The 12842-nt window shown below is 47.8% G+C and overlaps 1 protein-coding gene across 1 annotated transcript; it reads right to left on the bottom strand.

The window, feature by feature from the left end:
• Positions 1-11192: 11192 nt before the first annotated feature.
• Positions 11193-11630, bottom strand: N7458_004856 (uncharacterized protein; the record flags this gene model as incomplete). Its single annotated transcript, XM_056908238.1, has 1 exon — positions 11193-11630. One exon carries the CDS (start codon positions 11628-11630, stop codon positions 11193-11195), a length of 438 nt encoding a protein of 145 aa, XP_056766856.1.
• Positions 11631-12842: the final 1212 nt, after the last annotated feature.

Here is a 12842-nt window from a genome sequence, read left to right as displayed (position 1 = left end):
GAATGTGGTGTAGGAAGCTACCCCCAGGCCAGCCAAAATGATTAAATTGGAGATTGGTATTACCCCTGAATGGAAGAGTACTTTATACCCTCCATGAAATCGACTATTTATCATACAAAAAGCAATATAAAACACAGAGAGGGAGATTTCAAAGAATTGCGATCCTCGAAACTACGACCGTCCAGCCCAACTATTGGTTGGTCTCCACACGAACCGGAGTTCCTGCAAAAGAAAAAAAGGAATGTCAACCGAGCTGGCCAGGTGGTAGTAACTTACTGCCAGTAAGGCGCCTTCTCAGTAGTCCTGCAGCGCGCGATCAGATGTGCACAAGCCCCTCTTCTATTCGTCTTTCCATGTCGATGTGGGATAGTGGGAATATGGTTCCAGCCATTGCGCACTGACGGTGCTAGAGATAGCTGCTCGCTTGGTGTCTTGCGATCCCTACATCTAAAACCTTGGTATCCATGGTTCGAAGCGGGGGATCCGAGATCGCCAACCTTAGAAGGACCCAGGCGAACCTGCGCTTGGACGGGCATTTAGTAGCCATATAAACCGGGTCAGGACGAACCATGTTTGGACTAAAAGTACACATATTCCCGGTTCATGCAACTGGACATGGCACCATACGTCAAACTATGCGGTCGGGACCCTTGCCAGTCATGCTCCCAACGCCGCGAAATTGCACCGGAATGAGCTAGTCCCAGGCTCCCAAGTTTTCAGGACACACCAAAGCAACTTTTTAAGGGGGTTACCCATCATCCGTACAGGTGAATTACGCCTGGTTACGCCTGGGGGAATGTAATTTGCACAACTTCATCAAGCAGCAGTCCCTGCGAAGGCGTGGGCGCTCTCGCTGATTTAGAGGGACTAATGAGACCTGGAACTGACAAACAGTAGACTAATCTGAATCGCGTGCGCAAGCCATGGATGTCATGGGCACTCGGGCAATATTGCGGACAAGCTCCTTTTGTAGCCCGTCGGATTTTTACCCGGCCTCAGAAAACTACCTTTTTTGCCTGCGTGGACTAGCATTTATTATGAGTCTCAGGTGCCACCTGAGAGACGGTCTGTGTCCATCGCCGATCAAAGCTAAACCGAATTTCTCACCGAGATTAACTGACCGAACAATTCGACGAGATAAGAAGGCAAAAGCGGGCCTAAAAACAACGACTAACGCAGGCTAAGAGCATCATGTGCACGATCATCTCTAACCATAGGCATATAAGAAAGCACTTGAATTTGAGCTTCATTGGACTTAATGTTGACGAGTCTTAATAGCCAACTCTGCTGGCAAGAGCACGGGTTCGAGATCAAGGCGATGAGGAACCCATTCAGAGTGGAGGCATGGGCTGAGAATTCTGACTCCTGGAATTAGCGGTTGGGCCCTTTACTGTTAACTCTAAATACGACAACCCGGGGGCTGCATAGCGCCTGAAATCCTTTCGAGTTCGAACCTTTCCCCACATTACGTACTTTATTTTGGCGTTTGCATAATTCCCACTCTGCGAGGCATGTTCATCGTTGATCGACAACCGGAAAGTAATGCTGCGCATTGAATTGCCCCTCCGGACTGTGGCAATCCGTCTGTACGGGATTCCCTTTGTGTTCACGATAAGGTCTTCTTTTTTCTGACAGGCGTTGATCAGCGTATAATATGGAAAATTCCTCCAGGCACTGCCCATACAGGAAGTAGCTTGGGTTACCTGCATATTACGGAGTCGAGTCAGTACTTATTGCACTTGTCAATGAGCAGGCCTGTCCAGCTGACAGGCCTAACACCGATGGTTAGCATTTCTCAAGGAGTGCTGGCACATTTGTCAGTCAGAGTGTATATATCAATGTTGACAGGCCTTTCCCTTCTTCCTTTTCACTCCATTTCCAGAGATTCAAGGATTCCCATCACGTCTTATCAATAAAAGATGGCATCCTATGGTGAGTGTACCTTTCCTTGAATCATACGTCGAAGTTCTGCTTAAACCAAATATATAAAAAAGGCAGTTTTCAAACAGCTTTCCAACCAGCTTTTGATCTTAACCAGTCTACGGAGATGTGCTTTACAGTACGTTAGCTACTGTCTGGCCACTTGAGATTAACGAGCTGACCGGTAGCCAGTCACAGCCAAATATGTCGGCTGGCGAACTGTCTCTCCGGTTGCCTTACCCCCATTTTGCACTCATTTATATGGATGCAGAGGGCACAGTCCATATAAGAGCTTCAGAGTCAATCGCGAGCAGATTCCCCGAGATGTTATGCACAAAGCTGATGAATGCATTTCTGAGAGCCATGAGTACATCGGCAGGATTTTACGCCTCAGACTCTCAGGGTGAGTATTAATTTGCCCCCAGCGATGGCCTAAATTGATGACAAATGTGAGCAGAACATGAACTGACAGTGTCGCCAGACCAAGCATTGATTGGTATTGCCCCAACAACCTATCCATTACAGCCGACCAGGACATCATACTTTGAGACAAACATTATAAGTGAAGCCTACATGAAGAGCCCTGTCCCCCTTCAGCCTATCATATTGCCTTCCGGACACCGTCAGCCTTTAGAAGGCCTCTGGCATATTTACAAAGGATTCTATAACCAACACACCAGCACTTCGATGGGAGCGAAGACTATGATATCGGTCAGAGATCACGATCTCCTAGTTGTATATTATACTAGGGCATTCGATAATCTCCAACAGGAAAACTGCCGAATCCTTGCGAAAGAATACATCAAACTCGTGGAGCCTCGCAAACAGGTGAACTATCCATATAATGGACGAAAATTTGTTGCAGGAACACTGAGGCAGCTTGACCCTAATATGACCAAACCACCATGGTGGCCCTTTGGAGTGACCCATCGGGAACCTGATCATTTGCCTAAAGTTGGTAGGAGCATCACCCTTCCTACGCTGTGCAGCACGTATCTAACCGTAAACAGAACGTATTCGACTTCTCGTTCACATCCTTTGCGAGCTACGCTGCAGTCGCGGCATTTCGGTGTCAAGGCTGAGAGAAGCCGACCAGCCTGTCCGCCACAAGATATCCCCGGAGCGATTACAGATACTTGATGAGATCTACCAAGTCAGGAGAGAAGAAGAAAGCTTCCTAGATGGAGTAACTGGTAGGTGATTAGAAAAGGCATTCTCGGTTAGAAAGCTAAGTTAGCATTGACAGACAGACACACTATCGCGTTTGTTTCTCATGTGAATCTTCCTTGAGGGGCTCAACTAGCTAGTAGCCGAATCAAGCAACTGAATAAAGCCATGTTTTAAGTCTCCGAAATGTTTATAAGCCGTAGAGAATAGTTTTCCTCTACATATACTCCCTGGGCGGTGCTTCCGGAACCTCGCCCAGACCCTCAACTCTCAAAAATTTCGGACGCTATTTCTAATATAGCAAGAGCTATACCTAATTAAGAAATCCTAGTTAACGACCTAGGTTTACTGACATTGACCCAGAGGTAAGAGAAAAAGGCCCAGATACCCACCAGGCCGTTACCTGGCCTCCTTCGCAATCCGACAGCTGGCGTAACCAAACTCCAGACGGAAAGACACGTGATGACTAAGGACGTCGCTTCTCATGGAAGAAAAATACAAAATGCCATCGTCAGCAACGGGAGATACGATTAAGATTGTTCTCTATCCCGAAGCTCATACATCCGCTTCAAATCTAGTTATAAAACTTGAGGTTGATGCAAAGGCAGTTTTTGTTAGGAAAATTTGTCCTTATGCACCAAGGTCTCTAATTCCGCAGGATCCAGGATGAATATATCTGTTGACTCAATGGAAGGATCGGTTTTGGGGTAGAAAAGCGATGGACTCGGAATTCGGACCTGAAATTGTGAGCTCCCTTTCATGGGTTCCTCGAGTGTCATCGTATTTGACATTGTCTTACTTTCAACGAAGCCTCATGGTGGTGTCTCCGACGAGTGAATCTTTTCAGACAAGGGAGATTGAAGAGGCGCTTGAAAACCATACCGTTTCAGAAGCAACTGGCAACATTCACATTCTTGCGCTCTTTTCGTGCCATCCGGCATGTTCACCAAATATCGTTGGTTGGTTGGATTCAGCTCCTTCACATGAAATACAATGTCTTTGCTCTTGACATGTGAGAGGCTATCAAAACTCAATGGTGTGTGTGGAGTTTAGAAAAGCCAAATGTGCTATCGTGGTGCGCCATTGTGCTTAGTCAGCTCACTGGACACCAACGGGGTTACGGCAAGACCACCTCTACAGCCCACGTTTGTTGCTCGAGGGCATCCCAGGGGTTTCTCGCACATGTACAGTAAGAAAAGAAGTTGGTAATCAAAAGGAAAGCCCGCGCGGAGAACCTACTTTACTGATCGAGACTAGTGTCTCAATCGTCCTCGATCGTTCCCAATCTTTGACACGACAGGGACAAGCAAGTCTCCAAACGACAGCCAAGGAGAGTTATCCTAGCATTCCGGACGCAACGGCGAACTAACATCCTTTTTCTGATGTGGGAGCTGTTTCCCCTTGCAGACATCCTCTATCGCCGTAGGGCGACTTCATCCAGAGATAGAGTTCATAAAAAAATCCCCCTTACGTTAGCTCTCCTTTTGGTTGGCACTTGGTCTCATGCTAAGCTCTTCCTAATAACCACCACTTTGATTTCTTTGTGTCAGCGGTGATATGACAGGCGTTTGTAGTCCTCGCATTCCAGTCACATATATTCCTGAACCCCTCGACAACATGTCACGAAGATCATGGAGAGCTTTAGCTTTCTGCTTGCGTGTTGTCCAGCGTATGCCTCTTATAAATGGGATAATATATCCGCCTCGTCTGTAGCTTTTGAGTGGATATTCGGATGTCAGTATGGGGCAATTAACGCAGCACTTCAACATGGGCGCCTCGGATCAAAAGTCGTCGGAAAAGGGCAAAAATTCTCCACTTCCGGTAAGCCAATCTATGAACTTTCCATGCCACCTTACAAGGCTACGGGCATTATTGTCGACCAGCAGACTGAGAGCTCGCTAATGGTATTCCCATCAACATAAGGACATTAGAACCTTGTCACCCAAGAAGACACGATCAGAACTGTCTCAGGTCCAAGACAAAGGGAAGTCCCATATGGCGACCTGCATAACTTCCCACAATAACACGCCTCGCAATCTGACCGATCCCCATGCCGAAAACTTTCACTTGACGAAAACACCGCGCAGTAACAAAAGACGAAGGGACGATTGGGCGAGCAACTCGCCTCCGTGTTTACGCGCACGTCTCAAAAAATATGTTTCGGAAGGGTTGATATCGAAGGCCAGAAGGAAGCTTCATTTTCCTACTAGGCGCGAGAATTCGAGAAAGAGACTATCACCAGGAAAGGGCAAACGTCCTATAAAATTCGTTACTGGAATTGGAATTATGTCTGAAGAAGACCTGTCAGTCCCATCATGAAACAAGTTGTTTCGCAGAATCATCAAGCGTCGAAATCGTGACCGAGACAGTGGGCAATGCTTCTAGAACAGAGGTAGCTCACATTCGATATCTTCTAGGTCTTCTTCACTGTCTTAACCCACATGGAACATCCCAAATATTTATAGAAGATGGACGTAGGCCGTAGGGCTGGGTTCCCCCTCATGGTGACCTGCTGATTCAGTCCAACAATGGCCTAAAAGTGGAGTTCGTTGGCGAGTCGCCAGACCTACACAATGTCCATGTCGCTGTCAACTACAGCATCGGATCGAAGGCTAGCCTAGAGAATTAAGCAAGACTGGGAGTATCCGCGGGTTGGAAGTTGTGGTTGCGCGGTTAGGAGTTCGTGGTTTGAAGTTTCACGGGCTGGAGTTCGCAGTTCTGGATAGCAACAGTAAGATCTCCTCCGCCCAGCCTCGTTTCGGCTTAGACAGCAATTAGGAACTAGCTTTGATGTCAGAAAAGCTGAAGGAACTCAGAAGGCTCGTGGGGTCGCAGTTTCAAACCGCCAAAATAACCATGTCCAATCAGCATTTCGGAGAACAACAAGTTCCCCACTATCCCAATGTTCAGGGCCCACTCCCGAAGTTCAAGAATACTTTCGAGTTCGCGGTTCAGAACGGCCTTATTCAAAACCTCGGGTCTTTACGTTTTCGCATGTGGCGCAAGGCCGCTTAAAAGGGCAGTCCTCTCCCTCCCTAACAGGTCAATGAAGTAGCCCGAGAATGGCTATCATGATTGCTTGTGATTGCGAAGGCAACATTGCCCTGGCTCTCCAATCCCGATATGCACTTGAATTAAAAACTACGAGCGGGTATAAGACGCCGACAAAGTACTTGACGGTGGGGTGGGGTGCAATTTTCCTCAAAACCATACAGAGCCTCCTGCCCACCGGTGGCATTAAGAGTGTGATGGATCCTGCATCGGAGAGAACTCGTCACGTGCGGGTTAGTTTGCACCAGCTTTTTCAGAAACTTCCTATCTATGCCCTTCAAGTTTTGCATTGGCCATTAACGATCAATTATTAGCTGTAAGTTCAAGATCTATACGTCCATGGCGCTTGCTTAAAGTGAGACATGTCAGCCGATCCAGGTCTTTCTTCACGAAAGACAGGAAGAAAATCCGCTCAGAGGCAAAATGGTGCGCCTTGACCTGGCCTGACACACAATAGCGTATGCTAACTAGGATACCCTAGCGCGCACTTTGAGGCTAAAATTACCTGCGGCTAGCCAAAATAGTCATCAGTTCTGGGCAACAAAGCCATTTCGGTTGGCTGCGGAGCCTCGGGTATGTTGACTCTCTCTTTGACACCCAGCGCATTAATTCTGACTGCAATCTTCACGAAAAGAAATCTATCGCTAAAAAATTGAAGTCCTATTATCTGACGATATTAGTTCTCAAGGAGCCATCGCCCGAGCTCGGCTTCAGGAGGATTTCCTTTCTATAATCACGTCTGTGATAAGGAGGCCCAAAATGCTGAAGAAAAACATTAAAAGGCTCGAAAACTACCTGAGAAATCCATTCCCGGACATCAACTTCCAAATATATGGCATTTCACCCTTGGCAAAGGCGACATCTTTTCTTCGCTGTGGAAGGCCCGCGAACCGATTCATTAAGGCTCTTGATAAATAAAGGGGCTCTCATTGACCAGAGGGATAATGAAGGCTGTACTTCGTTGTCACTGGCGGCAGAGCTTGGGCGTCTCGACCATGTGAAAATTAGTCTAATTCCCTACAGTCACTAAATATATCGGTACTGTACTACCTTTTTCGCCTTGTCTCTCGTACTATGATAATAGCCGCTGCGCTTCTTCTTTATATGCTTTTCTTGCCTAGTATGTATAATCCTACCTCCCCTTGTGGCAAGGAGATAATACTAAAATGCTATAGTCTTTCTACTCGTCTAGAAGCTTGTATTAAATTTACGTCCTATGTGCTAGTCCTACTCTCGACACGTATATTTCCTCTATCTAGGAACATCTTGTATTGAACCTCCGCATTACCCGCAGACCTTGAGTTCTCGCTGACACCGTCTACATTTAATTTGTCGTCCTTATGCCATCTCAGATTAACTCCCCAGCTATTCTCCACTTGAGAGACTTCATAGATAGCGTGGGACCTGACCCGTCTCGACCGGAGCAGGGACTTGCTCTACAAATCGAGGCGTCTTTACATCTTCCTTTTCAAACGAATCTCTACTCAGACGATGTTGAATTGAATGAGCTTCCGACTACTATACATTTCTTCGCCTCACCGGGTAACCCTCAATCCTATGAACCCAACAAATTCATCTATGCTTGGGGCCCATTCTTAACTTCTGTCGACCCAGTGGGGCTCTACATGGTGGTTTGGGGTGGCCCGCTCGACCAAGTGGCTCGCTCCGGGAATTACGTTAACTTGCAAAACCCGGATTACAACCCGGATTACTAACTAACGTAATTCACCACCGAGCGGATCACCCGGCCGAGCGGATCACTACCCCCCATTAGAAATGTTCAAAATCGATTATCTCAACCAACACCTATTAATTTAGCAAATATAACGATTTTTAAATGTATTGATCCTGTGGCCAATCTCCCTACACCCACTACACCTAGGCGGAGCCCTAGTAGCCGGCCGATCTGCCTGAATAGGCAATTCGCCCTGCGCATGCGATTCTACCACCGGTGCTTCTTCTGGTAAATCTAGCTGCGCAACTAGCTGTAGGCCCTCTTCAACGGTCAAACCCTCTTGGCAGGGTATCCGCCTATGCGACCGATTGCGCTTCTTGACGATCTTCTCGTTGGGTGCGCGTAGATTCGCATTATCTTGCGCGAGCAATGCGAGGTTGTGTAGCGAAATGTAGTGGCCCTTGAGAATCTGATCTACCACTAATTTGAACGGGCTTGGAGGGCTTTTTGACCGCCGATCTAGTAGATCCTTCATCATACTAGCTTGCTTTTGTAGCTGAACGATAGTTCTGGGCGTTTTTGGTGTGAATTGGCTAGATCTGCTGCTTGGCTGGCTGCTTGGTGGTGACGGAGTTCGTAGAGAGATATTAAGCTTCGAGAGCACTCTTTCTGCATCGATTGGCACTAGGCCACTAGCTGCGAAGCTATTTTGAATAGTGCTTGATTGGTAGGCTTCCTGCCGCGCGCGTTGGTAGTCTTCTAGGAAATCGAATTTATCGATATGATTATATCCTCTACGCGCAAGATCGCTTACGAAGCGACCGTATGCGCGCCTTAGCACTGCAAAACACCCAACATCTAGTGGTTGTAGTAGATGCGATGAATGCGCAGGCATACAAAGAGGTATAATATCGTTTTCTGCGCATAATCGGTCGAATTGGGGCGTAAGGTGGCTACCGTGGCCATCAAGAATCAGTAGCCGAAATCGGGGACGTACACGCGAATTCGTTGATGGGATAAATAGCTTTTCTAGCCAGCGTAGGCCAATCTCATCGGTAGTCCAGCCATTATTGGATACTTCAAATCGCCAATCGTGTGGTAGATTATCAAACCAGCCAGCAATAGCTACTTTGCCTTGAAAAACCACACATGGCGGTAGCGAATAGCCATCAGCGCAGATAGCTTCGATTGCAGTAACCCATTCGCGATTTCCTGGCTGTAGGATAGATCGCCGACCGTAGTATTCCTTCCGTGTAACAACCTTCTGCGCCGAAATAAGGCCCATTGCAAATCCCGTCTCATCAAAGTTATAGATATCCTCCGCTTGTATACCGTTCTCGTCGATAACGCGCTGTACGGTTGTAAACCACTCTCGTATCGATTTTGGGTCTTCGTTTAGTGCGCGCTGGTAGTCATATCGCCTAGAGAAGCGTGATCGAATCTCATCGCGTCGCTTTATAAACTTTGATGGCCAATTCTTGCCAACAGTAGGCGGAGGGTAGCTACCGCGCGCAGCCAGAAGGATATTAGCCATTTCGGCTACAGTAGCTGGCCTAGGCGCTGCTCCACGCGTATCCATAGATATAATCCAATCAACAAGCGAATTCTCTTCCAATTGGGTCAGTTTATGGCCATTTGGGCGGGTATCACCGCGTGAGGTTCGGCCACTGGCGCGCGCATGTAGTGTAGTGTAAGAAATTTCGTATAGCTTCGCTGCTGCGCGGAGAGATTTGATGCGGCCATTTTTAATATCATCAAGGCCAATAAGATCTTGCCCTCCTGATTAGCCGATTTTGGCCGAGATTCAGAGCGAATTGGTGGCATGGTAGGTAGTTGAAGGTAGTGTGTAGGTGAGGAAGACGCGATTTTCGATGGGGTGATCCGCTCGGCCGGGTGATCCGCTCGGTGGTGAATTACGTTAGTAAGCGAGCACCCGTGGTCTCGGACTTACAAGAGGCCAAGCCATTCGCCTTCCACTACTTTTTATACTTAAAAGGCAATTTTGGCCTCAAAAGTCAACAAGTGCTCAGTTTTCCCTCGGTGACTTATCATGGCAGTCGCGGTGATCATACAGCTTAACGCGAATTCATTTCCCGGTGCGGAAGCACCGCTCGCAGCCATTGATGAGTAGGAGTGGCAGATCGCCAAACGTGTCTTCAACATTTCTGTGTAGTTCGCGGTGCAAATCCTATAGGAGCGAATAATCCACTAGAACGTAGAGTACCGTCCTATGTCCGGCCACACTCGCACCTATCGTCATCACGGTACCGGAGAGTCTTCGCGTAGCTAGCTAGCCAGCAATAGCCCGTTCGTAGTTACGCTAGCAGGTAGGCTCGATTCCGCGGCAGCGACGGCGCCTAGTGCGAGTAGCGGGCAGCCCGCTGTTAAGGCAGTAGTCCTCTATTCTTGTTCCCACCTACTTCTAGATACGATCTCGGATATATACCTTCTCTCGTGAGAAAGGAGCTAAACGGGTGTGTTTTCTCTAGACTAAGACTAGCTGCCGCATTAGCTAGGCGATCCGCCGCGTCATTTCTAGTATCATTGCAGTGCCCTAGACTCCACTGTAGGTGCAGGGTGACCCCGGTTGCCTTCACTTCAGCCGCGGCGTTGAGGATAGCATAGATTATGCGCTGTCCTGACTTCTTAGGTACGCTTCTAATAGCTTGTAGTGCAGATATACTGTCGCAGAGGATAGTTACCGCCCTCGACCCCCGGTGCTAAGGAGCCTTCGTTTTTATGAGCCAGCTTGTACACTAGGCTAATAGCATAGGATATTCCAATCAGCTCCGCGGCGTGGACCGACCAGTGTGCCCGGGAGATACAGTATAGTACGTCCCGAAACTAGTGTCACCACCTACACTCCTTGATTATTTCTAGAACCTCAATACCAAGATCTATTACTATCTAGATTTATGATAGCTCCGGAACAGCAATATTCCTGTAGTCATATATGGTCATATTACAGAAATAATTACATAACCCACGTTTAGTAACTAACTATAACTCTGCCGGGTGCTTACTAGAAGCGACTTGGAACAGTTCATGAAAAGAGAAATATCCTCGCAGATTCGGCAAGCTGTCTAGAGCTTCAGTCGTCTCACCTAGGGCCCAAGGCCTAAAACCTTAACCTATTAATTAATCCCTCTTTTCCCTTTGCAATTCTTCTGTAGCAATAGTAGTTTGCTGATCCGAAAGACGAAGTTCTTTGATCATAGAACAAGTGTTCCGAACTGTGCCCGTATATTTCAAAATTTAGCATTCTGTGCTTTTCTCTGATGAATTCACCAGACGGTGCCGATAAGACCCTCGAAGCAAAATACTATACAGCAGAACACCAGCAAAACATCGCAAGCTGCTTAAAAACGCCCGTATTGTTTCACATAATAATTTTGACCGGCTCACTGTCAAAGAAATTTGCACACTCGTCCTTGTTATTCAGGTCCACCCACGCACCTGTTGCGCCCGGGCTCACCGCTTGTTGAACGTTTATGCTTCCATCGCCTAGGCTGTCCGTCGTCAATGTTGCGCCCCCGCTTGTACACGCCCCGCACGTTCCGTCATTGGGGATCTGGATCAGGCGGACATTATAATTCGCGTTTGGGGTTCCCCCTTGAAGCACAGCAGTCGCGACAAGCTTGTCGGACCCGGTCCTCAAAAGATTGACAAAGCCGAAATTCTCAGCTTGTGTGGAGCCGGAACCGTCACAATTGCGGGGTGTCTGTGTAAGAGGTCTCCGCTGGTTTGGCACGGCTGCCGCAGTAGCACCCGACGTTATCGTAGCCAGAAGAGCAAGTAACGCTAGTAGTCGATTCATGATATGCTTGATAACTGCGCGATTATTATGAACCACTCTCGTGTTTGTAAGCGTATAGTAAATGAGACCCAAACCGATAACGTTCGGTGGGTTCACGGGTAGCAAGGAGTATTTATGTATTTAAGATAGAGGAGCACGAGCTACGATCGATCTTGCCACAGCCACTTAGGGCCTCGGCCATAGAACGGGTGGCAAGACACGTTCAAAGCGTCATCTGCGAGGAAGATATTTATCTCTCCTCTCGAGAAGCGCCGGCGAAAGTCTAGGCCTTTCGCTCATGGTCCTATGAAATCGCGTTCCAAACCTGGTTATCGTCAACTAATTCGAGCAATTATCTGAGCTAAGTATGTGTACTTAACTAGTTAGTTAGTTAACTAGTTAAATGGTTTGTCATCTTCTGTACGCTGCTCATATAAGAAGTAAGAATGCGCACTTAGCTATATCTCTGCCATTTAACCAGCGTGTGAAAGTGTCACGCATATAGAGACCCTGCGTAGGATGTGACGAAAGACCGTAGGCGCCTAGTTATGAATCACCGAAGCTCCTTTTCCCGGTCAGAGCCAGCTTCGCTTCCCGGTACTTGCATCCTCCAATAGTATTATAGAAGGCGATACCACAGAAGGATGGGATTTCTTTGGGTCTCCGCATCCGAGTAGGGGTCTATTTGGGCCTTCGCCTGCGGGGTAGCTTAAAAATATTGAGGTCGACGTCTATAGTACCAAGGGGATGATGATTTTCAAAGTTGGGCAATGCATTGAGGCGTGAGGTGTATTAAGATACTAGTAATGTACCACGAGCTACAATCACGTTTACTGCCTGTGCCCTGAAACGAACGTAGTGAGAGGAAGGGAACTAATCAACGTGCTTGTCCGTGCGCGACCGCTGATCAGAGGCGCTTTTCTACGTTGGAGCCCTTCCGCCACGCACTCTCCTCATTTGGCCGCTTTTCGGTCGGGCATTTTTCCAGCCCCCTACGATTGAGAGTGATCAATTTACTCACGCGTTGGTAACACGGTAGACTGGAGCGAGGCCTAGTTAACACACCCGTGAGAAATAGTTCGAGTATTCCGACTGATCGATTTTGGAGAGGCAAGGTGGCGACATCACCTTGGCTATGTTCTCGTCGTGGTCGGTAGATCTGTGGGATACCTCGCGAGAGCCCCCCGCCCGCTAAGCACCACCATTCCCATCTCCCCGAGCAGATCTTGGTTT

The sequence above is a fragment of the Penicillium daleae genome (genome assembly GCF_028827525.1).
Source record: "Penicillium daleae strain IBT 16125 chromosome Unknown utg000005l_segment0_segment0, whole genome shotgun sequence".
In the NCBI taxonomy this organism is placed as follows: domain Eukaryota; kingdom Fungi; phylum Ascomycota; class Eurotiomycetes; order Eurotiales; family Aspergillaceae; genus Penicillium; species Penicillium daleae.
This window is presented reverse-complemented; position numbering and strand designations above follow the sequence as displayed.